At 36.3% G+C, this 27,451-nt stretch overlaps 1 protein-coding gene across 3 annotated transcripts in view; it reads left to right on the forward strand.

The window, feature by feature from the left end:
• HTT (huntingtin) overlaps positions 1 to 27,126 on the forward strand; it is an 82,990-nt gene extending 55,864 nt beyond the window's left edge. For all 3 annotated transcript variants that reach the window (XM_048047354.2, XM_048047361.2, XM_048047362.2), the window contains 25 exons: positions 348 to 527; positions 1,518 to 1,694; positions 1,936 to 2,012; positions 3,222 to 3,360; positions 3,876 to 3,998; positions 6,721 to 6,934; positions 7,140 to 7,285; positions 7,824 to 8,001; positions 8,281 to 8,376; positions 9,208 to 9,395; positions 10,578 to 10,704; positions 11,847 to 11,947; positions 12,636 to 12,790; positions 13,154 to 13,293; positions 13,474 to 13,556; positions 14,437 to 14,567; positions 14,765 to 14,894; positions 15,624 to 15,779; positions 17,269 to 17,459; positions 18,248 to 18,362; positions 18,598 to 18,811; positions 18,950 to 19,055; positions 20,379 to 20,541; positions 21,204 to 21,364; positions 22,105 to 27,126. In XM_048047354.2, the coding sequence (XP_047903311.2) occupies positions 348 to 527; positions 1,518 to 1,694; positions 1,936 to 2,012; positions 3,222 to 3,360; positions 3,876 to 3,998; positions 6,721 to 6,934; positions 7,140 to 7,285; positions 7,824 to 8,001; positions 8,281 to 8,376; positions 9,208 to 9,395; positions 10,578 to 10,704; positions 11,847 to 11,947; positions 12,636 to 12,790; positions 13,154 to 13,293; positions 13,474 to 13,556; positions 14,437 to 14,567; positions 14,765 to 14,894; positions 15,624 to 15,779; positions 17,269 to 17,459; positions 18,248 to 18,362; positions 18,598 to 18,811; positions 18,950 to 19,055; positions 20,379 to 20,541; positions 21,204 to 21,364; positions 22,105 to 22,318 (3,705 nt within the window). In that variant the 3' untranslated portion in view covers positions 22,319 to 27,126. The remainder of the gene's footprint in view (positions 1 to 347; positions 528 to 1,517; positions 1,695 to 1,935; positions 2,013 to 3,221; positions 3,361 to 3,875; positions 3,999 to 6,720; positions 6,935 to 7,139; positions 7,286 to 7,823; positions 8,002 to 8,280; positions 8,377 to 9,207; positions 9,396 to 10,577; positions 10,705 to 11,846; positions 11,948 to 12,635; positions 12,791 to 13,153; positions 13,294 to 13,473; positions 13,557 to 14,436; positions 14,568 to 14,764; positions 14,895 to 15,623; positions 15,780 to 17,268; positions 17,460 to 18,247; positions 18,363 to 18,597; positions 18,812 to 18,949; positions 19,056 to 20,378; positions 20,542 to 21,203; positions 21,365 to 22,104) is intronic.
• The last annotated feature ends 325 nt before the right edge of the window (positions 27,127 to 27,451 follow it).

Below are 27,451 nucleotides of genomic sequence, written 5' to 3' on the forward strand. Positions count from 1 at the left end.
CAGTGAAGAACCTTTTCCTAATATCCAGTCTAAACCTCTCCTGATGCAACTTCGTGCCATTCCCTTTTAGCGTAATAAATTCCCATTTATTGTAATGATATTAGAAAAGATTATTACAAGTTCATCATGACACTCTTAATTTGCCATGAGTTCAAAAGCATTTGAAAAAAACTGTCATGTAAAAAATAATGATGGCAGTATTACAATATAGACACTTTACACTGTTATTTTAAAACAGTTACTGGAATTATGTATGAAAAACTTCATGTGTCAGGTAAGATTTTTAGTAATTAAACACTAACCCTGCATATTACTGGAATCAGATTTTAATTTTGTTTCCCTTTTAGTGTCAAAACCTACATGATTCAGAACACTTGACCTGGCTTATTGTGAATCATGTTCAGGACTTGATTAATCTGTCCCATGAGCCTCCAGTACAAGACTTCATTAGCGCTGTTCACAGGAATTCAGCAGCCAGTGGTCTCTTTATCCAGGCCATTCAATCACGGTGTGAGAACCTTGCAGCTGTGAGTTTAACTTTGCTTTTTTTTTTTAAGAATAAAGCCACTTATCAGTTCAAGTTAAATTGAAATATAAGTATGCAAATTCTGACATTTCTTGGTCATTTATCAATTTATAATTTTATTTTTGAAGTCATTTGTAAAAAATGCAAACAATGAACCTTAGAATATATTAGCCATTTCAGTGTCAGATGTGTTCCTATCCATCAAATCTATAAATTCAAGTAGAGTTGGTTAAGCTGCTTTTCTTCCTTTTTGGATATTATTCTGCATAATAAATATATTAATCTGCATAATAAATATGAGGGGCAAATTAAAGCTCTAGCTTTCATCTTTGATTTCAGTACCTTGGTTGCATGAATAACTACTAGTAACTACAGAGTTGGGAACAGGAACTAGTTCATCTTCATAGGCCCTAACGACATGAAAATGATTACAAGCTCATGCCTTCCCCAGCTGATCTGCGTCTCTTGATGAGGGACATATTGCTTCAGAAATTCAGTGTATGATTTCTGTTTATTATTTTAGTTTCCAATTTAAAAGGAGCTGCTGATGATTTATAGGGATGTAAGGTTGTATGCATCACTCTTAAGCTTAGGAACTCTCTCAGTGGGAGTAGTACTTCCTGGACTTCCTCTAGGAGGTAGTGGTGGGAGTTTCTTGAACAACCTGGTAAAGTTGCTTCTCTCTTCCTGTTGTCTATGGACAAGTCTACTGTAACTACATTAGTGCCTTAGGCATGTGAGTAAAATACCTAAAAGTTAGATGAGATTCATTCAGTCGTTATATTGGTCAGCTAGTTGTCTGCTGCTGTTCTTTTCTGTAAATATCTTTCTCATTAGCGTTAACAGCTTTGTATTCTAATTGATTTTTTTGTTTCAACACTCTATTTAATCCTACTAGATATGTAGGATTATTAGATATGTTAGATATGTAACTAATATTAGATATTGTCAGATATGTAACTTACCTTTTTTGTCTTCTTTCATCATTTAGCCTACAACTCTGAAGAAGACTTTACAGTGCTTAGAGGGGATACATCTCAGCCAGTCTGGGGCTGTCTTAACGTTGTATGTTGATAAGCTTCTGTGTACTCCATTCCGTGTGCTTGCTCGCATGGTTGACACACTGGCTTGCCGGCGGGTAGAAATGCTTTTGGCTGCAACTTTACAGGTAAAGATAAATATATTCATTTGCAAATCAGTTTGCGTAGTAATAGTAATATAATCAAATGTAATATTTAAACATCTTAATTGATGTATTTTAATTTAAGTGATTTCGGTGGAAAACAACACTAATATATGAATGATTGCATTTAACTTTATCTGCATTTGAATTTCCTAATCTGTTCAAAGTACATATGGGTAGCTTACTGATTTTTGTCCTGTAAAATTCTTGTGACTCTTTCCTATAGAACAGCATTACTCAGTTACCAGTTGAAGAACTGGATAGAATTCAGGAATACCTTCAAAACAGTGGATTAGCAACAAGGTAAATAATACCAGTACATGTTTAGATGTCAAGCTAAGCAACGTTCTAGTAGCAAATACGATTTTTTTTTGGTAAGGTAAGATAGTGAATTCTGTTTGGAGGTAAAAACAGAAGTAAAGTCTCATTTGAGAGGTATGCATATTTTGACTCAAGGACTGTTGTGTTGGTTGTTTAATTCTTAAATATATCACAAAATCAAGAAAGCCAAAGGCTCACAGACATCAAATTCTCTTCTCTACCCCCATCCCATTCAGAATTTAACTTTTTAGAGAAAGTCACCCCAAATTAATTCTTTGGCAAAGGTTACATTACTGAAAGCAACTTTATCTTTCTCAGACTTTTGCAGAATTTTGTCAGTCCAAGATGTTCGTAGTTTTTTTCAGACAACTGTGATAAAATTCTTAACCTCTCAGCTTTTTAAAAGTGAAATATTATAAAATGGAGTAAATGATACAATTCTTGCAAAAACCATATTTGATGTTGGAGAGAGTAATAGAATCTTCCTGATGTCATTGCTGTTTGCGGTTAATATCTGTTCGCTGAAATAGGAAATAAAAGTAGAGGGAAAGACTATAAAGCTCAAAACCCAAGATGGCAGTAGATTGATAGTAGAGTACCTTTCTAGGTAAGATTAGATTTAGCTTAAAAATAAAAAAAATAAAAATCCGAAGTCTCCAAATGACTTTGAGGTACATGCTTTTGATAGCAGTACTGGAATCAGAAAAATAAACAAAAACCTTTAGATGGCAGTGGCTTTTAAATCCACAAAGTGAAATTCTTAATCTTGTATTTAAATTAAATTTTACTATATTCTCCATTTTCTTACAGAAGTGGATTCATATTTGGTATCTCTTAGAATATATTCATCTGCAGTCAGATTTGTACATTAAATTTAATTCTTCTTTTTCAATAAAAATATTTACTGCATAAAGTAATTGAACAACTTGTATTTTATGCATAAGCATTTACAAGTTCAAAATCTGTATCAATTTAATTCTTTATTGTTGGTGGTATGGAGTTCATTTGTTTTGGTACTGGTAGCTGATGAAGTTTGCAGTTACGCATTATGCGAGTGCATGTATCCAACAAAGAACTTATGACCCTAGTGCTTTTCTCTCACAGAATTAGGAGTAGTTCACTGTATTTGTTTCTAGTTTTAGATGATTTATGAAACTAAGTTAGATCTTTGATATGTTCTTCTGTTTTCAGACACCAAAGACTTTACTCGCTCTTGGATAGGTTTCGACTTATGGTAGCACCAGACACAACTAGTCCTTCACCTGTGGTTACCTCACACCCACTAGATGGAGAAGGCCAACCAGCTTTAGAGAATGTAGTTCTAGACAAGGTAAGATTATATTTGGAAATTTCTTTGCGTAAAGAATCTTTTGCTCCTTGCAAAATATTTGGCCAACGATTCTTCCTTTATTACAGTATTTTTTTTTCCTATTACTGTCGTGTTTGACTGCACAACAGAAGTTATCAGTAGGTGTAACAGGGGTTAGGTTATTTTCTAGACACTTTCATCAGCTTTACAATCCTGGTATATCTGTGCTATATGCTAAACTTTATTTTACCTTGTTTGATGTCCAGCCTCCACGGAAATAGACAATTTTCCAAGGATATCTGTTTGTCTGTTTTAAGATGGTTCATTCATCTGTTACCTGTTTTGCTTTTTCTCATGTTTTTCTTATTGCTGTTTTTGTAGTTTCTTTGCTTTTTTCTTTTTCTTGACATTAATGTGGCCTATTTATCTCTTAAAAGGACCACAATTCAATGCCAGCATGCAATTTTCCCCCACCCCTCAAAATGTTATTTTCTGAAAACAAATACGTACTAAATTTATTTTTTCAATTATTAAAGGACTGGTATGTGTCACTAGTGAGGTCGCAGTGTTGCATCAAGTCAGACTCAGCACTGCTAGAAGGTGCAGAACTGGTAAATAGGATTCCTCAGCCTGACCTGAACTCCTTCATGACCTGCAAGGTAACTTTTTTGTCAGATAGATCTGAATCAGATGAATATGTTGTAATAAAATACGTCTCATGTTCTAATTGGTAGTATTAATAGACTAGGTTCTTTAAATATAAGCGTTTCAAATTTATATGATACTGGTAGTTGATATTCTTAATTTCATTTCATTTGGGAAACTAAACACTGAATATTTTTCAATTGTCTTTAGCAATGCTGTTGATATTAGTTTTCTAATACTACAGGTTGGATGTATAGAGTGGAAATGAAGGTTAGTTTATATATTACAATAACAAAAATCCATAGTTTTATCACTTTACATAATTTTCTCATTTTGTCATACGGTCTTTTACAATGCCAGATGCTTCTGAAATCTTTATCTGTGCTAGCTGACTTGTAATATGGCTCTAACAGGCCACAGAGAGTAAATATGTCATGAAGTACAACTAGGTTTTCTGAGAATATATTTTGCTTGAATTCTGTCCAGTACATTTGCTGCTGGTATGCAGAAATAATAGTGGGAAGCCATTTTTGAATAGATTTTACGCTTTCTCATTTTGAGAAGAAACATGGTTAGTATTCAAATATCAATGGTTGGAGTTTGAAAGGTATAGTTTATCTTTCTAACTTCTTTTAGAATTTAAAATTCAATTTACTAGAGTTATTCCAGGGGTAGACAATAAAACTTGTAAACTAAATTGTGACTTGCCATTTTATTTTCAAGTTTATTTATTTCTATTTGTTTTAAAGAGGAAATGTAAGATTTCTGTGATGTTTGTGAATTGATGATAGTAGTTGTTCTTCTACCAGGTCAAGTATGGCAGACAGTGACTTGTCCAAACATGTATGTGAAATAACTGATAGAGCTTGCACTTTTCAGCCCTGTGCTCAACTACTCATATTTCTGCCAAATTTTAATATTGTGAGCTGAATTGCTAGCTGTTTACCTTGATATAGTTTGGAAAGTTCTAGCAAAAGTGGTTTGGGAACTTCAGAGAATAAGGTTGGGGAAAAGGGAAAAAAGGGAAATGGGTTAAGTTTTTAGGCAGAAGACAGTAGGTTATTTTATACTTTGCATATCAGAGATATAAATTCTCTGGGACGTACTGTCAGCAAAAGGTCCCTTTTTGTCCCCATTGAGGAATTTGCAGTTTGTTTATGACGAAATCTTCTGAAGAATCAATCTCATAGACTCACAGAATGGTTTGGGTTAGAAGGGACCTTAAAGATCATCTAGTTCCCACCCGCCTGCCATGGGCAGGGACACCTCCCACCAGACCAGGTTGCCCAAAGCACTTCCAGGGATGGGGCATCCACAGCTTCTCTGGGCAACCTGTTCCACTGCCTCACAACCCTCTGAATGAAGAATTTCTTCCATATACCTAATCTAAACCTACCCTCTTTTTGTTTAAAACCATTACTCATTGTCCTATCACCACACGCCCTGACAAAGAGTCCCTCCCCAGCTTTCCTGTAGCCCCCTTAAGGTACTGGAAGACTGTTATAAGGTCTCCTGGAGCCTTCTCTTCTCCAGGCTGAACAACTCCAACTCTCTCAGCCTGTCTTCATCAGAGAGGTGCTCCAGCCCCTTTATCATCCTCGTGGCCTTCTCTAATAGGTCCATGTCCTCCTTGTGTTGGAGGGCCCCAGAGCTGAACGCAGGGCTCCAGGTGGGGTCTCACGAGAGCAGAGTAGAGAAGGAGAATCACCTCACTTGACCTGCTGCTTTTGATGCAGCCCAGGATATGGTTGGTAAACTCACATTGCCAGCTCATGTTGAGCTTCTCATCAACCAGCATGCCCAAGTCCTTCTCATTGGGGCTGCTCTCAATTCATTCTCCATCCAGCCTGTATTTGTGCTTGGAATTTCCCTGGCCCAGGTGTGAGACCTTGTGTTTGGCCTTGTTGAATTTCACGAGGGTCGCACATGCCCACCGCTCAGGCCTGTCAAGGTCCCTCTGGATGGCATTTCTTCTTTAGAGCGGGGCAGCCGCGCCATGCAGCTTGGTGTCATCAGCACTGTCTGTGGTGTCAATCACACTGTCCATGTCACTGGCAAAGTTGTTAAACAACGCTGGTCCCAATACTGACTCCTGAGGAACACCCCTCATCACTGATCTCCACTTGGACATTGAGATGTTGACTGCAACACTTTGAGTGCAACCATCCAGCCACTTCCAGCAAGTTGTCCATTTCTCAAATCCTTGTTTCCAATTTAGAGACAAGGATATCATGGGGGACAGTGTCAAATGCTCTGCACCAGTCCAGGTAGATGGGGTCAGTTGCTTTTCCCCTATCCACCAGTGCTGTAAATGCTGTTATAGAAGGTCACCAGATTTGTCAGGCACAATTCTGCCCTTAGTGAAGCCATGTTGGCTGTCACCAATTGCCTTATTTTCCGTATGCCTTACCATTGTTTCCATTATAGCAAAAACTTGTTTGGCACCGATTCTTGAAGATTTCATATATACAGGTCATCAGAGCTTTATTCACATATTCTGAAAACATGTACTGAATATATTGTTTTTCCTTTCCACCCCAGCATATTGGTGTTTAGAAATTAAATAGAACCTTAATTATGGTGTTGTTACATAACATAACAGAGTGGCGGTCTTATAAGTTAAGTTAATAAACTATTAATTTACCATTATATTAATTTGCCAGAATAGTTCCATCAAATTACTTAGATTCTCTTTAAAAGCAATTTCTTTACTTTTTATTTACTGTTTGATTTCAGGAATTCAACCTAAGCTTGTTAGCGCCTTGTTTAAGCCTTGGTATGAATGAAATCTCAAGAGACCAGAAGAGTAGCCTCTTCGAAACATCTCGGAGGGTAACTCTGGATCATGTGTCTACCACTGTACTAAACCTTCCTGCCAACCACCAGGTTTTCCAACCAGTATTGCCAACTGAGCCATCAGCCTACTGGAAAAAGCTAAGCGATATCTTTGGTAATAGAAATAGTGGTCTTCTTAAGTGTATTCTCTTCTCTGCAAAGGTAGTTTACAGATACCTAGTCAGTTCATGAACTTTTTAAAAAAAAAAAAAAAAAAAATCAAGATACTTGGCATAAAAGTGCCTATGAAATAATTCTGAAAAATATTTGTTGATGGGAAAAATTCAAACTGTTAGATTTCATTCAGTCTTGTCTTCTAGGAGATGAGGTGATCTATCGGTCAGTGATGACACTTTGTCGTGCTCTGGCTCAGTATTTGTTGTTACTCTCAAAACTACCAACCGGTCTTCGTGTTCCTCCTGATAAAGAGGATGATATCCTGAAATTTGTGGTTATGTCAGTAGAGGTAAGAAACTAAACCATAAATAAAGATGTGATGAAATATTGGTAGAGGAAGCAACTTTGACTTAAATTGATCACCGTGGAGTGACTTTTGATCTGAACAACTTTTTTGTCTTACTGTAGAAGTTTATTCAGTGGTTATTTTACTTGACCTGTGATAGAAAATTCAGTTGGCTTATGGGGCAAGGGTAGCTTTTTACGAGAAGAGGTTGACTGAATGATGGAATGATCTTGGCATTTGGGAGAAATGCCCAGCACTTTTTGGACGTTGAATAGAAAAGGTTTTTCTTTGACTTTTTTACTTTTTTTTTTTGACCTGTTTATTTTGTTGTTTGTTTTGGTTTTTTTTTTCCCATTTAATACTCATTTTTTTGTAGTTTTCTGCTTTCTTAGAAAAGAAACATATTCTATACTATTTGCTAATAAGAGCCTTACTTATTCCTGTTTAAAAGAAAATAAAGCAGAAAAAAACCCAGCTTTCAGCTTTAAATTCATGTATTGGGAGAATTTGATTTTAATGGGAAATTTTTACTTTTCCTTAGGCATTATCATGGCGTTTAATGCATGACCAGCTTCCACTAAGTATAGATCTTCAAGCTGCTCTGGATTGTTGCTGTCTGACATTACAGCAGCCTAACCTCTGGAATTTGTTGGCTTCTGCAGTTAATGTAACATATGCTTGCTCCTTAATTAACTGCATTAGGTTTATTATAGAAGCAGGTGAGTCCCCTTTGAACACCTATGAAAAAAATTCCTTAGTAAATTCATTCATCACTGCTAGGTGTCTGGAATGTTTCTTGTGAATCTTTTCTAGTTATTTCTTTTGACAACTTTATTTTTACTATTTTAATTTCACATTTAAAATTTTGTGTTCACTTTTGAACTTAGCAGATTCCTTGAAAATGTAAACATGCAATGCTACTGTGTGGTTTTGAGAAGGAAAAAATGTTATATGAGATATATAATGCCTATCTTTTAAATATTTTTGTCTTACTTCAGTTGCAGTTGAACCTGGAAATCAACTTCTTAGTCCTGAAAGAAAGAAGAATACTTCAAAAGGCTTAAATGAGGATGAAGTTGATTCAAACACACAGAGTAAGTACACAGTGAATTCTATTTTTGATGAAAAAACTGTAGTTCCCCTTTCAATAACTAAATTTTTTAACAATAGGAGTCTATCTGAGAGCTTACTATTTTTTGATAAACGCTTATTTAAAATGTCAACTTATATTTAATATGTATAATTTTTGTCCTGAAAGCTAAACATTAAAGGAGATTCTTTTTTTGGGGGGTCCTGTCAGCTGTTCAGCATGCAGCAGACTGAGCTTTTTAGAGTGGTGTAGGATTTCTAAATTTCATGTGGAGACGTAGAATCTATCTACTAATGCTTCTGATATAAATGGCAAATTGGTTATTTGCCTTTCTGCTGTATAGGAGTACTGTATTGGGGCAAATGTCAAATGTAGTCCACAAGAGTGGACAGTATTTTTTTTCTATTTTCAGTTATGCTGGTGTAGATTAAGAGACCAGTTCCACCTACAGAAATGACGCTGCTTATCAGATCTAGAATAGAGCCAGTTATGAAAATCTTTTTTATAAGATAGATGAGTTTGGTCAATTTTAATTGTTAGAAATGCACTATTCAGTGTGGCTTGCTGGGGTTAGGAAACTGGCATATCTGCTCTGCTGGCAGATGTCAGCTATCGGTATTCTCCAGCATTGAGACAGGCAAGCAACATTTGCAGAGAGGGTGGTAGTAGTAGTCTTTAACCAGATGAAGTCTTGTATAACATTTTTGTCCTACATCCTCTTTGTCCTTAGTCAACATATTCTTTAATTAAGCGTTCTTGTTTTTTTCTGTATGATTTTAACTGGTGTGTTTTGAATAGATTCATGAAACTGAATTTATTTATTTTTTTTCTCAAGAAAATAAACACGTTACTGCAGCTTGTGAAATGGTAGCTGAGATGGTGGAATGTTTACAGACTGTCCTGGCTTTGGGGCATCAAAGAAACAGCAGTATCCCAGCGTTTCTGACTCCTGTCCTCAAGAATATCATCATCAGTTTAGCAAGGCTGCCTCTAGTGAACAGTTACACAAGAGTACCTCCCTTGGTATGTTTATTTTCAGTATGTAAGAAAATAATGAATAACTTTTTGAAAAATCAAACATGGGGTTGCATCTTTTTTTTTTCAGTAGGACTTTCAATATTTTGTTACTTTTTGCTACATAGTTTAGCTTTTTAAACGTGAAGTAGCAAAGTGTTGTAAAGATATCAAATAAGAGTTATTTTGGGGTGAGAATTCTAATTAAAAAGGATTGTAGTTGTTCTTTACATTCTTATGTGAATGAATGTCCAGGCAGTAATTAAAAAAAAATAAATAGGGATTTGGGTGCTTTATTAGGGCTAATATTTCCTTCTGCTCAGCAGAATCATTTAACCCTGGAAAGAGTGCAAAATTTACACTGCTACCTTTTTTTATATCTGAATTCACAAGCTCGTTTTACTCCATGCTAAGTACCACAAAGATGCTGAGGTAGTGCTAGTGTCTGAACTAACTCAGATATTTCGTAGTGGCATGCTTTGCAGATACTTCTGGATTGTATGTTACCTTTCTTTCCTAACTCATCTTGGATCCTTTGGATAAAATATTTCAACCTCTCCTTTTTGGCAGATACAATGTGGATTTAATAACACCTCGTGATTACTTTCAATGTGGTGTTAGTGAGTAAATGACTTTAAGCTGATTTTTAAAAACTTCTAAACAATTACCAGAAATGTTTTTAGGTACTTATGAAGTAAAGCAGAAGGGGGTTTTATGATCCAGATGTACAGTTTCTCAGCACTGTCTTTGTGAGGGATGTCTAAAAGTACTAATTTTAGGGATTAAGACTTTGACCACTCTTGGATGCATCTTTGTGCTTTTTCAGCCATCTGTTATATGTGAACTGTTATCCCTGAATTTCATCTCAGTGTATTTTTTGCATTCAACCTAGGATTCAGCTAGCACTTAGCATAACATTTCTAAACTGAAAAGTATGATGGGAACATTATTTACTTGGACATTAGGACTAAATAACTAATTCATAATGAGAAATGTGCAAAGAAAAAAAAAGAAATAATGTAAAATATGCTGTATGTTAGTTATTTAATCTTTCTATAAGATTTTTGTGTTTGGAGAATTAGTTATTCATGTCTCATTGCATTTGAATGGTGCTGTACGTTGCTATATTCATAGTTGTCATGTTAATGCTATTACTGTTTCGGAATAGTAATAGTCTTTATATTTTATCAGGTCTGGAAATTAGGCTGGTCGCCAAAGCCTGCAGGTGACTTTGGCACAGTTTTTCCTGAAATCCCAGTTGAGTTTCTTCAAGAAAAAGAAATCTTTAAAGAGTTCATCTATCGCATTAATACACTTGGTATGTACAAACATAAAAATGAATACAGATGACACTTACTGAGTATTTACCTGTGTCGCGAAGTCATCAGAGTTTGGTACCATTTATTTACTATTGTTGCATATTTAGATGAGAAATAATATTTCAGAGCAGGTTAGTAATTGTGCTGTAATAATTCTTGTATTTTTCTCAATGTAGAGTGAAAATGAGAAATTACAGAACTAGAGAGAAAAAACTGTTCCAACTCTGAAGTCATTTTAGTGTGTTCTAAGAATAGCTGCCTGTTTTATGAAGCATATGCTCGATAGCATGTCTAACAATGTTTTGCTCTACCCTGCCTTTTTTATTCATGCATAGTATATAAATTGAATTTGCTGTCCCACACTCAATATTTTAAGTGAGGTGCTGTAACTTTAAAGCTTCTGGGTATATAAAGGTTTACTGAGGGGGAACAGTGTGAGGCTTAAGATTTCAAGCCTTCCTTAACAGATGAGGCTGTCAATGTACCAAATTTTCCATATACTTACAAGTCTGTTTTTTTGGTTGATCTACAGGTTAATTTTTGAATGACTTGTGGTGTAGTACTGTTTTTTATTTGAACACTATAAGACATAAGATGACATTTGCTTTTTTAGTACTTTAAGTATCATAAGTATAAACTGTGGAGTACTGTTACAAAATCCTCTACAATCTATTGCTAGAAATCAGTTTGGAAAAACTTTTCAAATGTGCTTGAATTTTAATGGCCTATTTCTAGGCAATTCATTCTGCTTTTATGGCATGAAGATTTCTTGGATCATTATGGGATTTTCTGTGCCAGTCCTCACAGGAAAGAAAGTGCAGCTTTTGGAGGCTTTTCTGTATTGTGAAAGCATGATAGATCGCATTGCTTTTAAAGTTGGACAGTCAAAATATCTAAATATATGTAAGAAATAACCTGAAGAGGACCACGTGGATAATAATGTTCAGAACCCTTCTAAAGAATTCTTCGCTTTCTAAAACAGAACAGTTTAAATTCAAGCTGTGGTGATTACAAAAATGCTAAACTGAATAGGAAGAAGTATGAAATCGAATCTGTAGAAACAATGTGCTGTTTCTTTGATGTTGTTCCATGTTTAAGTTTGTATTAAGACATGAATGGCTATCTCTGAGTGTTTCCTTAGGATGGATCAGCCGTACCCAGTTTGAGGAGACATGGGCTACTTTGCTCGGTGTACTTGTAACTCAGCCTATCGTAATGGACCAAGAAGAGAGCCAACAAGAGGTAATGTCATTCACTGAAAAGTTTTTAAAACTAAATTTTAATTAAAACTAAGAAAAAAACCCTTCTATTAATAAGCCTATCAAACAGAAAATTAGTGACCAAAATTGAGAAATTACTTCTGTTTTTAGTTCCTTGTCTTTATGTCCCCGTGAGTTCAGACACCTCTGTCAGTGGTGCTAAACACTCAATCTGTAGCATCTTGGTTTAGAAGCAACATTAGAGTAACAAATGCATCTAGATAATGATATCCATGATGCTGTTGAAAATTCACGATGAGGTTGAGTTTTATTCCTAAAAGAGATGTTAATAAAAACAGTTAACATAAAATCTCTTCAGAGAAGGATCCAGCTCAGATTTGGTCTTATTTGATGATTTGTTTCAACAGGTAAACTACTGGGTAGATGTAAACAGGGAAACTACACTTTTAAAGCTTTGAAATGGATGTTTTGAGGTTTTAATGCTGTTGGGATTAGAGAATGCATGTAGGATTTCTGAGATGGAAGGATGTGTTTCTGCTAGTTGCAGTGCTTTTTGTGCGTTTCTTATGTCAGCCAAATTTCTGAATAGGAAGAAGTTTAGTTGTCTGGCTTGCTGATTATACTCTAGTGGAAGGTAACAAACTAATACTCAGGGCTTTCAGGATTCTTTTTTTTTTTCCAATTCAAATTACAGTAAGTTCATTTTACAGGAAGATACAGAGAGGACCCAAATTAATGTTCTTGCAGTACAAGCCATAACTTCCTTGGTGCTGAGTGCAATGACAATACCTGTTGCAGGCAATCCAGCAGTCAGCTGTTTGGAACAGCAGCCCCGCAACAAAGCTTTAAAAGCTCTGGACACAAGGTAATTTTTCACTTACTCTAAAATGTGTTAATTTATACTTGTGATTAATATGTAGTTACGATTAGCTTAATCTAGCAATAGCAAAAATGTGTAGACTGTTTTTTAACTAAGTGTATGTACAGGTAGATCTGTTTACACAGAATTTGCATGGACTTAGCTTCATGAACCTGCTGAGTTAAAAGACAATAGAAGTAATATCTAGGCAACAGAGGGCAGAGTGCATCTCTAAACATTTCTCAGTTTTAGCATCCTTGGTAATGAAAATAAGCATACACTTATTTTCATTATAGAGCAAGTTAGTCAGACTTGCACAAAAATGTTAAATGGAAAATCTGCTTAAATAAATTTCTTTTGGACTTTCAGGTTTGGGAGAAAGCTAAGTGTTATCAGGGGAATTGTTGAACAAGAAATCCAAGCAATGGTATCTAAGAGAGATAATATTGCTACTCATCACTTATATCAAGCTTGGGACCCCGTTCCATCACTTTCTCCTGCTACTACAGGTAGGTGCCTTTGTAGGAGTGGGGATGGATTTCTCTTTCATTTAAAAAGTAGCCATGACTTTTAGGAGTTGTTAGGATAAGCTTTTAGGAATTTGACACCCCATTTACAGGAAATTAAGCCATTTTAAGATCTGTTTAGAGAAGCATATTTAAAAAAGCTTGCCTTCTGTTTTTTTATAGGTGCTCTTATCAGCCATGAAAAACTCTTACTGCAGATCAATACTGAACGAGAAATAGGAGATATGGACTATAAACTGGGACAGGTTTGTTGAAACTTTAACTTTGAGCTTAACTTTTGTTACATTTTCTTCTAATTTGTGGAAATCCATTTCAGAAGCATTGCTTAGCATCAAATTTAAATGGAGGACTCTGATATTCAGAGTAGATCATAATCACGATTCCTCTCAGCCCATTAATCTGCCTCTCAGAACTTTTGGTTTTGTGTATGAGGTCTACCCATGAGGTAGCTATTGAGTTGTTCTGCTCCTCAGTCCTGCGTGCTGAAGAGCCCGTGTAGTATTAGATTCAACTTCAACTATTGGATTTTATTTTGCTATTGCAAGCATGCAGTTGTCCTTAGGAAACGAAAAAATACCCCATGTAAAATAAGTATTGTTGTTTTAATCTTAAATAAATCCACTGTAGGGTTTTTTAAACTTCATAAAGAAAAATTTGAACTAAGGGTCTTTCTTCTTTATAGGGACTGAGTCACGGTACTTAACATCTTATTCTTTTCTGGTTTCAGAAGAAAGGTTAAATTGCAGTTAGATATGATTTGCAGTCATTACAGTTCTTTCTGAATTATTTTCTTGCTTAATATGATTTTTACACTTTGCTCTAGATTTTGGATCTAGTATGTTGACTTTGGGTAACGCATGCATGTTCTTAGTATCTGGCTGTATCCCATGAGCACGCACTACTTTTAGCGTTTTTAGCTGTATTACCGTACAATGAGTTAGTTCAACTAAAATGTTGATGAAGGTTTAAAAAAATAATAGTCGTGCAGTTTATGTGAATGTTTGAGGCTGTGTGTTCATTGTCTGTAATTTAAATGAAAAATGCATTGGTCTTTTAGGATTTTTTTAATCTGACTACGAAGGTGTTGAATGATGGGTTTCTTTTGTTTTTTCTTCATGTTGCAAGGTCTCTATACACTCCATATGGTTAGGAAATAATATCACTCCATTGAGAGAAGAAGAGTGGGGTGAGGATGAAGAAGATGAGAATGACATACCGGCTCCTTCTTCACCACCAACCTCTCCTATTAATACAAGGTGTCTTATGTCTCTCCTTTGACTTATCAGTCAGCTTTTCTCTCTTCGTTTGAATTTCAGTAAAGCAGCTTTATAAATTGGATGCTAGTTGAAAATAAATGAGATAAAAAATATAACCAGTAAAAATTATTTCAAACTAAGCATTTTGGTAGGACTTAAGAATAGCCATTTTAACTCTTGCTTTTTGTGCTTTGCAGGAAGCATCGGGCTGGTGTAGATATACATTCTTGTTCTCAGTTCTTGCTTGAGCTATATAGTCAATGGATACTGCCGTCAAACCCTAGCAAGAGAACACCAGTCATTTTGATTAGTGAAGTGGTGCGATCAGTAAGTCTAAAATACTGTTCTGAGTAGTAATTGAGTATATGTAACCAAATGTTCAGAGTGAAGAAGTGTTTGTAAAATATCTGTTAATATGCAAGAAACGCTGTTTTTTCTTCCTTGGCAGTGGTATTGTATGGGTAGTGCAGAAGTATAACTTGCACAGCTATAGCATAACATTTAAACTATATAAACATCTGGATTGCATATTCTGCTACTACATTACAAACACTTTATTGTCACATGACAGTCCTTTAATTGACTATTTGCAAAAAGTAAATTTCAGGATTTTGCTTATCCTATCTTCCTAAGAAAATGAAGACAAAAACAATTGATGTATAAAGGACTAAATTGACTATTGAAGCATACAAGCAAGACTAAATGTGTCTTGATAAGCATTATGCACTAGTAACAACTGAAAGATGAAACTATCATTGTGAAAGAGTATGTGCTGTGTGTTTTGGGGTGTTTTAATACATTGTAAATAGCAACGCTCATTCGTTTTCCAGAATCATTATAGTGGATTTGGTTTTGTAAACCTTTTGGATGAAGAAAACACTAGGAGTGGGATAGATGGTGGAACTCTGCACAAGTTAACAATCGTTGTTTCAAACGTTTAAGTTGATGTTTGTGTTGAATAGGTCAGTTGAAGAGTATTTGCTGACAACTGTAAGAGAGTCAATTTTTGCTAGCTACTAATGGGCTTTTTTGTATTTGATTTTAACTTGTGTATAGCTTCTGGCAGTATCAGACTTATTTACAGAAAGGAATCAGTTTGAGATGATGTACACGACATTGACAGAATTGCGAAAGGTGCATCCATCAGAAGATGAGATTCTTGTACAGTATTTGATACCAGCCACTTGTAAAGCTGCTGCTGTTCTTGGAATGGTAAGAAATTTTTTGTGGAAATTTATTGCAAAATCATGAGCCTCTAGGGATTAGAGGATGCCTATAGAACATCCTAAGTTACTAGTCCTTCATTTCTGCTGCAGAATCTGTTAGTTATGTTGTCTTTTTTTCCCTTGTAAGAGGCTGGAACAGTGTATAAAATGAATACTTAACTTGATAGTCATGTATCCCTTTTCTTTCCCTTGCTCTTGTTTTACCTCCATTGTGTCACTCCGTATTTAGGGAAAGGACATTAATGCAAATTTGCATTGCTCTTTTTAACTATGTATATCAGAGAGGAGTAGTATCTTCCAATGGACATTTCAGAGTGGGACTATTTGTGAAAAAAAAAAAAAACCTAACATTTCTATAAACATTGAGACTAACATAAAACTATGGATAATAGTGATAAGAAAGGTTTTGAAAGACTTAGGGGTAGGACTTGCAGTAGCTTTTGCAGCAGCACCAGTACAAGGAAAGTCTTTGCAAGAGATGCCAAACTTACCAAAGCAGCTCCAGAGATCAGCTTGTTCTGACTAAGCTGTAATTACCCACTCAGTGAACTAGTAGCACTTGCCTAAAAGCAAACAGCTGAATATCTTGCTTAGTGGGAGAAAAATGAAAGGGGGGCTGAGTCCATCAAGAGTTGCTTGTTGTCCTGTGGTCAGTCATGTTGAAAATCTGCTTAAAGAGAGCAACTCTAGAGAAAAAGAGCAGGTGGAGAGCACATGCTGTAAAACTGGCCTGTGTCTTAGATAATTCATGAGTACAAGAATAAGGTAATTTCTCCTAAATACTTAGAATACACTGTAAGACAAATAAGATTTTGCTTTTCAAATCTAACACATTTTAGAATAGTTTTTGCATGTTCTTGTAGGTTTATTGAACTTTGGTAATGGGCGGTAAAGTATCTGATGCCAGCTTAATGTTTGCAGATTAAACGCCGGAGTGATGGATAGAAAGGTGTGCAGATCTGAGTGCCAGTAGTTTTGGAGAACAAATAAATGGAGCACTGTACTGTTAGTTGAGTGGATGGCAGAGTATTCTTTTGTACACAGGCTGTAGGCATCTACCAGCCAGTTTGGTACGGAAGCATCCTTTGTAATGTAGCTGGAAAGACAGAAAATCCCATCTGTCCAAGTCCTGTATGTAAATGATCCCTAATATCACATATAGTTTACAATGCTTATCTTGTCTTTGGTTTTAAATTATGGGATAGCTTGTTTTAGCTGTAAAAAGTTAACTTGATCATCTTGTGGCATCAGTTCATTAGTAAATCTGCAAGTCATCTTTTATCAGATATATTAATCTTGTGTGATTGATTCAAAGTACTGTTTTAAGCTAGCATCTGTTTCATGACAATCTTGCATAAATTGTTAGCAATAATAATTAGCAATGTAATTTTTTAACAATTTTTTCCCAAGAATTTCCAAGTGGCAGGACTCACTGGTATTGACTTCTAATGAGTAATTTTCTTTGTGTGTATTAGGATAAAGCTGTGGCTGAACCAGTAAGTCGACTGCTGGAATCCACTCTAAGGAGTACCCACATGCCAAGTCGAATTGGAGCTCTGCATGGAATTCTTTATATCCTTGAGTGTGACTTGCTTGATGAGACGGCGAAGCAGCTCATTCCAATTATCAGCGATTATTTGCTCTCCAATTTGAGAGGAGTAGCACAGTAAGTTTTTTTTCCCTTCCCACCATCTCCTTCATTTAAAACAAACAAAACCTCCCCTGTTTTACATTAAGTGAAAGAAATACATGTGTAGAAATATACTGGCCTATTTTAGTCTGGTGATTAAAAACTAACAAAAAAAGAAAACTTTATTAAGATTTTTAGGGTTGCCTTGTTGGAACTTGAAAAACTAGCTTCTCTTGCAGTGTTACTGTTTCTACTTCTGACTGGAACTGTTGCATGTTTGTGTGAACAAAAAGACTTGCTGTTGTCAGTACATTTTAAAGCAGGTTGTTGCATAAAACAGCTTAAGTTTTGTCAGTTTCATTGAAACCTTGCAAATGAATTGTAGCTGTTTTTATGTTCGATTTACAGAAGTAAAAACATATTTGAGGGTAGGAAAACAGTTTGAAAGCTCAGATTTTTTGGTAAATTGTGTTCCCTAAACCTTACCTTACTCTTCTGTTAAAAAGCATACTCTTTGAATGAGACTTGCAAGATCAGTAATGAACTGTGTTTTTCTTCTAGACAAGTCAAGCAATGTTGGCTTGTAACTATATAGCTGAAAAAAATTGGGGGAGTGTTAGGCCAGCTTTCCATGAAAACTAGTGCGCTCTTATACGGCATGTGGCAATTTTGTGCAAATCACTTGGTGATACTTTGTGTAATTTAAAAACTGCATAAATTTCACGTGGAAAAAGTACTTGGTGTTTCTAAGTCTTATTTGTATTGTCTCTGTTCATGACCTAGACAACTTTGATGTGACAACGGTTGTTTTTGCTTATTTACAGTTGTGTGAACGTCCATAACCAACAGCACATCTTAGTAATGTGTGCAGCTGCATTCTATTTGATAGAGAATTATCCACTTGATGTAGGTCCTGAATTCTCTGCAGGAATTATACAGGTATGTGGTAATGCCCCCAGTCAAAGGTGATCATGTAACCCAGGACATTTATAACATAGAGATATTTAACACTTTATTTTTTGTGATAAAGGTTTTTGTTTCATCAGGCTTTCTTAATACCGTGGTCTTTGATGCAGTTCCTCACATGCTAGCTATAATGTTATGTTGCTAGAAGATGATCTAAATACACAAATACACCTCAGAAACAACTAGATGGCTTTTTTATTTATTTCAGATGTGTGGAGTCATGGTGTCTGGAAGTGACGAATCAACGCCATCCATTATTTATCATTGTGTCCTGAGAGGATTGGAACGACTTCTCCTTTCAGAGCAACTTTCTAGGCTGGATAGTGAAACTCTTGTTAAACTGAGTGTTGACAGAGTGAATGTGCAGAGCCCCCACAGAGCGATGGCAGCACTTGGGTTAATGCTGACTTGCATGTACACAGGTATTTATTTATTTTCATACCTTTGTGCTGAGAACTGTTGGCTTACTAGCAGTGCTATTTTTTCAATTGTTTTTGCTGCTAAGGATAAAAAGGTCTTATTTTGGCATTCACATTTTGTAACAAATTATCTTGGTTTAGGAAAGGAAAAAATCAGCCCCAGTCGTTCCACAGATGCAAATCCTGCAGCCCCTGACAGTGAATCTGTGATTGTGGCTATGGAACGCGTATCTGTCCTTTTTGATAGGTGAGAGGATAAAACATGGTAAAATGTGTCCATGGGGCACCAGTGGGGAAATGATTGTTTGGCATTGTCTCATCACTTCTCTGTTTGACAGTTCTAATATTTAATTAATGATATTTCTCTGCTTACCATAGCTTAAAATTGATGCTTCTAGTATACGCGGTAACACTGATGGAATTGCTGAATGCAGCACAAATGTACAGGAATGTAAATGGAAAACAGACGTTTTCTAACTGATACTCTGTTGCACAAACCATAATACTTTATAAATGTATTTCCAGCTCCCTTCAGGTCAAACTCTTGAGTGCTTTTCAGGATGTCTTCTGCATAATCAAGGATATAAATCCAATTTACAGGAAATAATCTTTGAAATCAGTCTTAAGAGTTTAAAACCTCTTTTCCCCTTCCCCCCCCCCCCCCCCCCCCCCAAGTGTTGCTCTTTCCAAGGCTGTTAAGTAATTGCAGTGGAAGGGTACAGTAAAATTTCTGTATTCACATGGAACTCATTTAATGGAAGTATTTCAAACCCCCTGTTCTGATCTGACAATCTCATGCTGTGTTAAGTGAGCATAGCACATTAGATTTTGCATAGTAGTTTGTAGGACAATGATTTATATTTTTTTCAGGTGTTCAGTGTTTTTTCCATAAAACTGGATGAGGGTTTCAGTTCTGCTCTCAGTGAGAACAGAGCTAGAACTGTGCCTGAGTACTTGTGAAAATATCATTCCTAAGAGTTAGCAAAACAAACATGAATACTAGAAGCAGAAAATATGATTATTGCCTACAACAGTTACTACCTTGATCGTGACACATCAACAGATGCAGCCATTATTAGGAAGATTTCCCAATCAGCGTTCATTAGATAAAATTGTCCTTAAAGTGAAATAGCTTTCCTCCTCTGTATGGTGCAGCTTGCTTTTCCTCTGTGATATATTGGTCATTCTGGTGTTGAATGAAAGAGATGCGAAGGTGTTATGAATGGAGAGCAGGGTTCTGCTTATGAATAGTCTTTTCTCTGATAATTAGCATTAGTGATCTCCCTGTCATTTTTGTTCTTGTTTAGCCTTTTCAGTTTTCCTGTTGTGAAATTGTGTCTGTAAAGCAATTAGAGAGGTTCAAAAGTATGTGCTACTTGAGAAAGAGAAAAACAAAAAAGGGTGTCCGGATGAGGGAATGACTTCTAATTATTTCTAATAGCTTTGGTAGACTACTTTTGCTATATTGTTAGTGTAAGATTAGGTGATGTCTTGAATTATTGCAATTCAATTGAAAAATAACAAGATATTTACTGGAATTAAATCATAAAATGTTGTTTATTGTTTTTAGGATCAGGAAGGGATTTCCTTTTGAAGCTAGAGTAGTGGCCCGGATCCTTCCACAGTTCCTTGATGACTTTTTCCCCCCGCAAGATGTAATGAATAAAGTTATTGGAGAATTTTTATCCAATCAGCAGCCTTACCCGCAATTTATGGCAACAGTAGTTTATAAGGTAATGTTTTTTTTTCCTTAAATGTTTCAGAGGACTTCTAAATAAGTGACAGCCCTTCAGTAGTGGAATATGAGGCACAACTATAATTTTTGTTAGATCTAATAAACTGTTCAGTGGTGACTGAGGTGTGCTACTATGAGCTTTGTGTTCTGGGGGAAATGGAGGGCTAGAATCACCTTCGTAAGGAAAAATAAAGAGAAAGGTAATAGTAGGGATTCTGCTGCTCAGGTTCTTCAGATCTCAGTGAGCCATCCTAGGTCATCTGGGCTTACGAACTCAGCCAGGCTTCTGTGGACTTGTGCTTCTGAGTATTCTGCTCTTCAGCACCTGCTTACTGGACTCATGCATCACTTACGAGCGCATGTGCACACCACATTCAATATATTAAAAATAGAGACACAAAGCAAGTCTTGTGTGTTTTTGTACGCTCACTTCAGTTTGGCACAGATGTCATGAGTCCAGTTGGGTCCTGGCTGACTCTTTGCAGATTCACTTTGTCTGTGTATTGAGTTCATTAATTCTTTAGATTCAGAGTTGTCTCCAGCCATGCAGTTTGTAAATCTCAGAGCTTTGTAGCTGAGGAAAACCTTTACAAGAGAAAATGAACTTTTTCCTATGTCTGTCTGCCATGTCTTTATTCCTGTGTGAAATATTCTTTGCAGGTATTCCAGACACTACATACCACTGGACAGTCCTCAATGGTCCGTGACTGGGTGATGCTGTCTCTGTCTAATTTCACACAAAGAACACCAGTGGCGATGGCCATGTGGAGTCTTTCCTGTTTTTTTGTCAGTGCTTCCACCAGTCAATGGATTTCAGCGATGTATCCTAAACAGACTGAATGTGTGCCACTTTATGGTAAACTTAGTGATTTTGTAAAGCGCATCAGTAGCCTTGGAGGGCAGTAAAAGCACATATTTTAATACACCAAAACAAACAGGCTTATTGTAGCTAGTAGTGATATATATCACTTTGTGCTTTTGGTGCCTGAGATTTCAGGAAAAAAAGAACTTCTAATTAGGTGGTAAGAATGCAGTTACCTAAAACTGCTGTGTGAAGTTCTGTTCCTTATGACTATGCAAGGGTGATTGGGAAGTTCCATACTTTAAGAGACTTTGAAAAAACTTCACTGGATATCTTTGGATATCTTCAAAAGCTTTGTCCTGTGTCCCTTCTACAAGATAAAATATATATATATAAAAAAAAAAGTAATAACGACCAGGCAAAAGAGTAGCCATGTGACATCATTTGAAATTTCCTGATGGCTCCTCATCTCAGCAGTGCTCTTTGGTTACAGGCAGTTGGTACTGCAGTTCTGACTGCACTGTTTCCCCCATTGGATAAAGAAGTAAGACCTCTGGTAGGTTAAAAGGAGTTTGAGAATGAGAAATTGTGTGAAGCTAATGTAGAAATAGGATTTCTGTAGTAGCGGTTTGATTACTACATGATAATATTTTGCACATTTTTGGTGAACTCAAAAAGAGACCATTTCATTGGAGAACAATGTTTAAGTTAGTAGACCATGACCAATTTCTGTCATTATGACCTTAACTTATATCTCAGTCTTCCACATATTATCAGCAGAATGGGAAAACTGGAGCAAGTGGATGTCAACATCTTCTGTCTGGTGGCCATAGACTTCTACCGACATCAGATAGATGAAGAATTAGATCGGAGGGCCTTTCAGTCAGTGTTTGAGGTGGTAGCATCACCAGGAACGCCGTATCATCGCCTACTAACTTGTTTGCAAAATGTCCACAAGGTCACAGCATGTTGAACGTCCTGATGCATATTGGAGTTGCATGACTAGTGTTGGAATCTGATACGAATTATGGGGAATGCAAGATCGAGAAATGTCTGGGGTTGCATTCGTGATAAATATGGCCAGTTTTTACTTCCAGAATGCATGGAGAAGTGCTCTGCAGCACTGGAAATCACCTGAAAAGCGTAGTGTACTTTTTGTTGTTGTTGTTGACACCAAGCACCTGTGGGTGGGAAGATTTAAGGGATGTTTGGGACTAACCTGAGGCAGATTTACTAACTATAAAATATGAGCAAGTACTATGTGCAAAGTAACTGATAGTACTCTTCTTCCTAATGTTCAGCTGAAGTCACTGTGTTGCAGCTGGTAAGAAACTGACAGAAACACTCTATTATTGCAAGCTGCAGTCATTAGAAAACTTCATAGTTTTATGTACATGTATATACTGTTGTGGAGTACAGAATAGAAATCGTTTCCCAATGTCTCTCCCAAACAAGGAAAAGAGAAAATGGCTTTCATGAGTTACACTTCCAGCATGTAATTCCTCTCTGGACTTTCTTATACCCTGTGGTGTATGTGTTGGTGGTATCGGAGTTGTAGTGCACATACGTAACCACACTTTTTTTCTTTTTTCTTCTCAGGATTTAAAATTTGAGTACGGTATATCAGTAAAAGAAATTTTAACTTAAAATATTTCTATTTCTATATCATGTACAGTATGTAAAATTGTAAGATGTGTGATGCATGAGCTGTGCTGTAATTTGAGATGAACAGAAGCCACGCTACTGAATGTTTTGACATCTGTACTGTCCTCATTTTTTTCCTCGTGCTCAAATTTATGTTCCTTTTGAAAATCCATCTTAATGTACAGATTACATCTTGTTTTGCATCTCATTTTTTTCTTAAAGTGCTTTAAAACTGGAATATGTTGATTTAATTTGTCTTCAGAGACTGGATTAAGGAGGCGTTCTTGTGGTCCACTTGTAGCTTCTTTTCAATTCCTTCATTTTCAGATGTAATGGTGAAAGAGAGGACTAGTTATTTCGGATCAGCCTTTTGTATAGTTAAGAAACTGCTCTTATCTGCTGCACAAGATTTTAAGAGACAACGGTGCAAGCTCCCCAGTAGTCAACAACCATTTGACATTTCCTAAATGAGACCATGGAGTCGTCTTGATTCAAACCACTCTTACTTTAAACAAATCTATGCTAGCAGTTGAGAATCGGAAGGCTGCTGTGGTCTACTTTGGGACTGGCTAAGGTGTTAGATTACACAACCTCTTTTATTACTTGTTGTATACATAATGCTTTAGACACACAGTACAAATATCCATGAATTTTAGAACACTCCACAGGGCCAGATTTACCTTTTGCTTACCACACAGGGAACCCCATTGATTCGTAAGCATTACATGGGGAAAATCTAGCATACCCTTTGTCTTTAGTTGTATTTAATTCTTGACTTATAGAAAAATGATAGCTGGGTTCTCAGTCACGTCCTATATTTAACCTCTCTTCATTTTATTATCACACCTTTTGGTGACACTTGGAAAAACAAGATAGTGTTGTCAGGAGGAGCATGTACTTGTATGTATTTCTGTATATAATGTATATGTTGAAATTATACACGTGACAACATTTAATGTATACAGATGTGTATATTTGTATTTATTAAACCCATGTATTTAAACTAATTCCAATTTAGACCAAAAATTGTTGCTTCTGCCCATTAATTGATTTAAAAGGAATTGTCCACTGGTGTCACTTCCTCTTAGGTAGACAAAAACTGATAACATGGGCAGTAGAAACAACTGTAGACATTGCTGTATTTAGCTCTCTACAAATCTTACTATCTGGAGCAATTATTTCTGCCCTTAGTTGGGTTACTCTTCTTTCTTGGGCCACAGCACTGTGGTGATTTTTAAAAGAAACTGAACACGAGTTCAGAAAAAGGTTTAATAAATAGATACTGTTTGAAAGTTTTGAGTTACATTGGAAATTATCATAATTCTGATAGGAGACTGATCCAAGGCAGTGAGATATAATGCCCTGTGCTTTCATGAAGGGTAGTATAGATCACTCTTCCCTTTTGTAACCACCAATAATCGTTTTGTACTGTAAACCCCCACACCAGTCAGTTTTTGTATGATATATAGTTTAAGTGAAGATATTTTTGTAAGCTATTTTCCAAAATTTAAAATAGATTTTAATATATTTTTTAAGCATCAGGTTAGTCATATCCTCACCAACAGTATATGTTGTGTTACAAACTGTTAAATTCTTCATAATTTTAAGCTCCTCATGATTAACACAGACTAGTTGGTTACTTTACCTTGGCATAACGGGAGCTAGTCCCTGAATAAAACGTTCCAAACCAACCCATTTGGGACTTGCCATAGAATCTTTCCAACCACTGAAAGGAGTACATTGAGCATCTGATGTGACAAAGCCCCTTTTCCTCAAATGGCCTTTAAGCAAGTACTTGCATTACCCAGTTCTACATGAGCTTTAGAGCCGATGCAGTCAGTTCTAACCTCGCAAGGATTCACTGCTAGTAATAACTCCCTTTGTTTTAACCTCTCTTGGAGATTTGTCGTAGTATACCTCCTGAACCGTGTTTCCAAAGTGTCTAAAGAACAGCACCTCCTTTTAGAAATTCCCAGTGACCTGTAGGGAATGTAACTTAAGGGTCTTCCTAGTGTGGGAACGCACACCTGTAGTGCTTCAAATCTAGCATTTCACCTGCGGCACGCTTTTCTGTCTACTTCCTCTAGTTGCTTTCCCTACTGTCCCTTTTCTTGGAGTGAAATCCTACTTAAAATCACTCCTCCCTGCTTCTAGTGACAGGAGCCAATAGATCTGTGATGGGGACTGCAGCAGCAGAACAAAACAGCAGAACAAGGGCCACTAAGAAATACTGGTGTTGGGTTTAAAGAGGGAAAACAAAAAAAAACAAGCGCTTGTCCCTTGAGATTGATTTGAAGTGAAGCTTTATTTCACAGACTGCTTTTAACTTGCTGTATACAGCAAGATACTTCTGAAAACTGGGCTGTTCAGTATTTCATTTGTTTGGCCTTAAGACTTGCATTTGCTGTGCTGACTAACCAAAGCAAAGAATTCCTTCAGTGTGCTCTGCACTGAAACAGACTTCTTTACACCCTTACACGATTAGACATACAGTGTAAATGGGAGCATACTTGAGAAAAAGACTCAGTGAAAAGACAGATGAATGTTTAAAATGTTATTTACAACAAGAGTCATCAAAGAATCTACTCAATCCATTGTGTGTCCCTCCTTTAAGAGCTTTGTATACTAGCCCACTTTCTACAAGCTCTTGGGCCAGCTACTCCCTATTCCATTAAAGTTTGGTTTTATTCAGCATGCCTCATCCCTTGCACTGACTGCAAGAGGAGCTGGAAACTACAAAACATTATAAATCAGTTATTACTGGGGGGATTTGAAGTAGTCTCTTTACTGCTTATGTTCTTTGCCAGTTGAGACTGAATGTGAGTTTATTTAAATCTCTTGAGTATACACTCAGATGTCATTTCTTCCCTAAAGCATTCAGTAAATGATTGTGTTTTACTTTTGCTTTGGTAGGAATGGCTTCTCAGTACCAAGAAGTTGCTTGTTGCCTAAAAGACATCAGCTATCCGTAAGCACTGAGTAATACATGAATGGATATTGATCAAACGAAGTGGGGAATGAGGGTAACCTTTTGGGTTGAAAGTAATTTGTTAATAATTAGTAGCAGTTTTGCTTTAAGAGCATTCTGTCTTGCCATTCCCCTTTTTAAATGGCTGTTAACTTTATATAGCAGATAAGGAGGTTGTGTCAGAAACACTGCAAAGACAGTTCTCCAAGAGCAGCAGACCTCTTTTTTTCGTCTTACAGTTTTGTGGAGCTGTAATAGCTAAGCATTTACGCTTCCTAAAATAAAAGAAAACTTTAGGGTATAATGAGCAATAAATGTAGCAATAAGCAGTCTAATTAAATTTGGTCATTCAGGATCTTACCCAGTGGTTGAAAGGGATGGGGTGGGAGTAAAAAGGGGACTGGTTCAAGTATGTCCATTGCATAAGGCAGACTTTTTCATGTACAATCCCAACTAAATTTTGCACTAACAATAGAAATCAACGATGTGACAATGATAGGTGCTTTGCTCTTTTATTTTTAAAACAACTTTGGTTAAAAGGATGCAATTGGTGCAAGTTATAAAGGAGCAAAGTACTTTTGTAGTTTTTAGATAGCTTCCTCATTTTAAAGTCAAAAAAAAAAAAAAAGCAAGCTGCTGTAAGAACTAGAGTAAGCAATGTAGCAAAATTACGGGGAAGTTCAATACGCTAATCTTACCTAACGCTGAGATTTCAGGTGAACTCTTTGTGCATGCTACCTTGAAGAATCCATTGAAAATCTTGAGAATCCCACAGTCATACCCAGGAGAGCTTCTACAGTATGTCAAGTTTAGCTGTGTTCACGTTAACTGGGTATAAATGCTGCAGAGCATTCGTGACGCATGCGCTGCTTTTTGTCATGTGCATTTTGTGTGAGCTTATCATTCACATCAGTCTGTGTGTACATACCATCGAGTCAGATCAACCTGACGAAGGACAAGGTAAAGGCATGTGATGCGCAACACCCTGTGGTGTTGTCTTATTTAGCTTGAGGGCAATGAGAAGCAAAAGCTTGGAGCCCCAACCCAAAAAGCAACTGTACTCAAAGTAAAAAGAAAGCATATAATTTTAGATGTATGTTTAAAAAAAAATGATGAAAATACTGCAATTTGAAACTAAAAGAGAAAATAAAATATAACTATTGCTGTAAGACATTTTTCTCTGTTTATTTGAAAAGAAAAAAAAAAGCTTCTTGTATTCTCACTGTGTATCTTTTCCCCTGTATCTCTCCTTTTCAGCAGCTATCAAATATGGAGTATTTTAAAAGTATGCAGGAATACTTGAACCATCTGCAGCTGTAGGTATGCTTCACAATCACCGAGCTGTTTGCAATAAACAGAAAAGTATCACAGTCGAGCTTCTAATTGTATCTGATAGTCATGCTTGCCAAAACTTCTCTAAGACTTGGAGATCATAAAATGCAAAATTCAAGTGTACAGCTGTATTTCTGAATGAGCATTATTTTTATCTGCAGC

The sequence above is a fragment of the Anser cygnoides genome, chromosome 4, assembly GCF_040182565.1.
Source record: "Anser cygnoides isolate HZ-2024a breed goose chromosome 4, Taihu_goose_T2T_genome, whole genome shotgun sequence".
Lineage (NCBI taxonomy): Eukaryota > Metazoa > Chordata > Aves > Anseriformes > Anatidae > Anser > Anser cygnoides.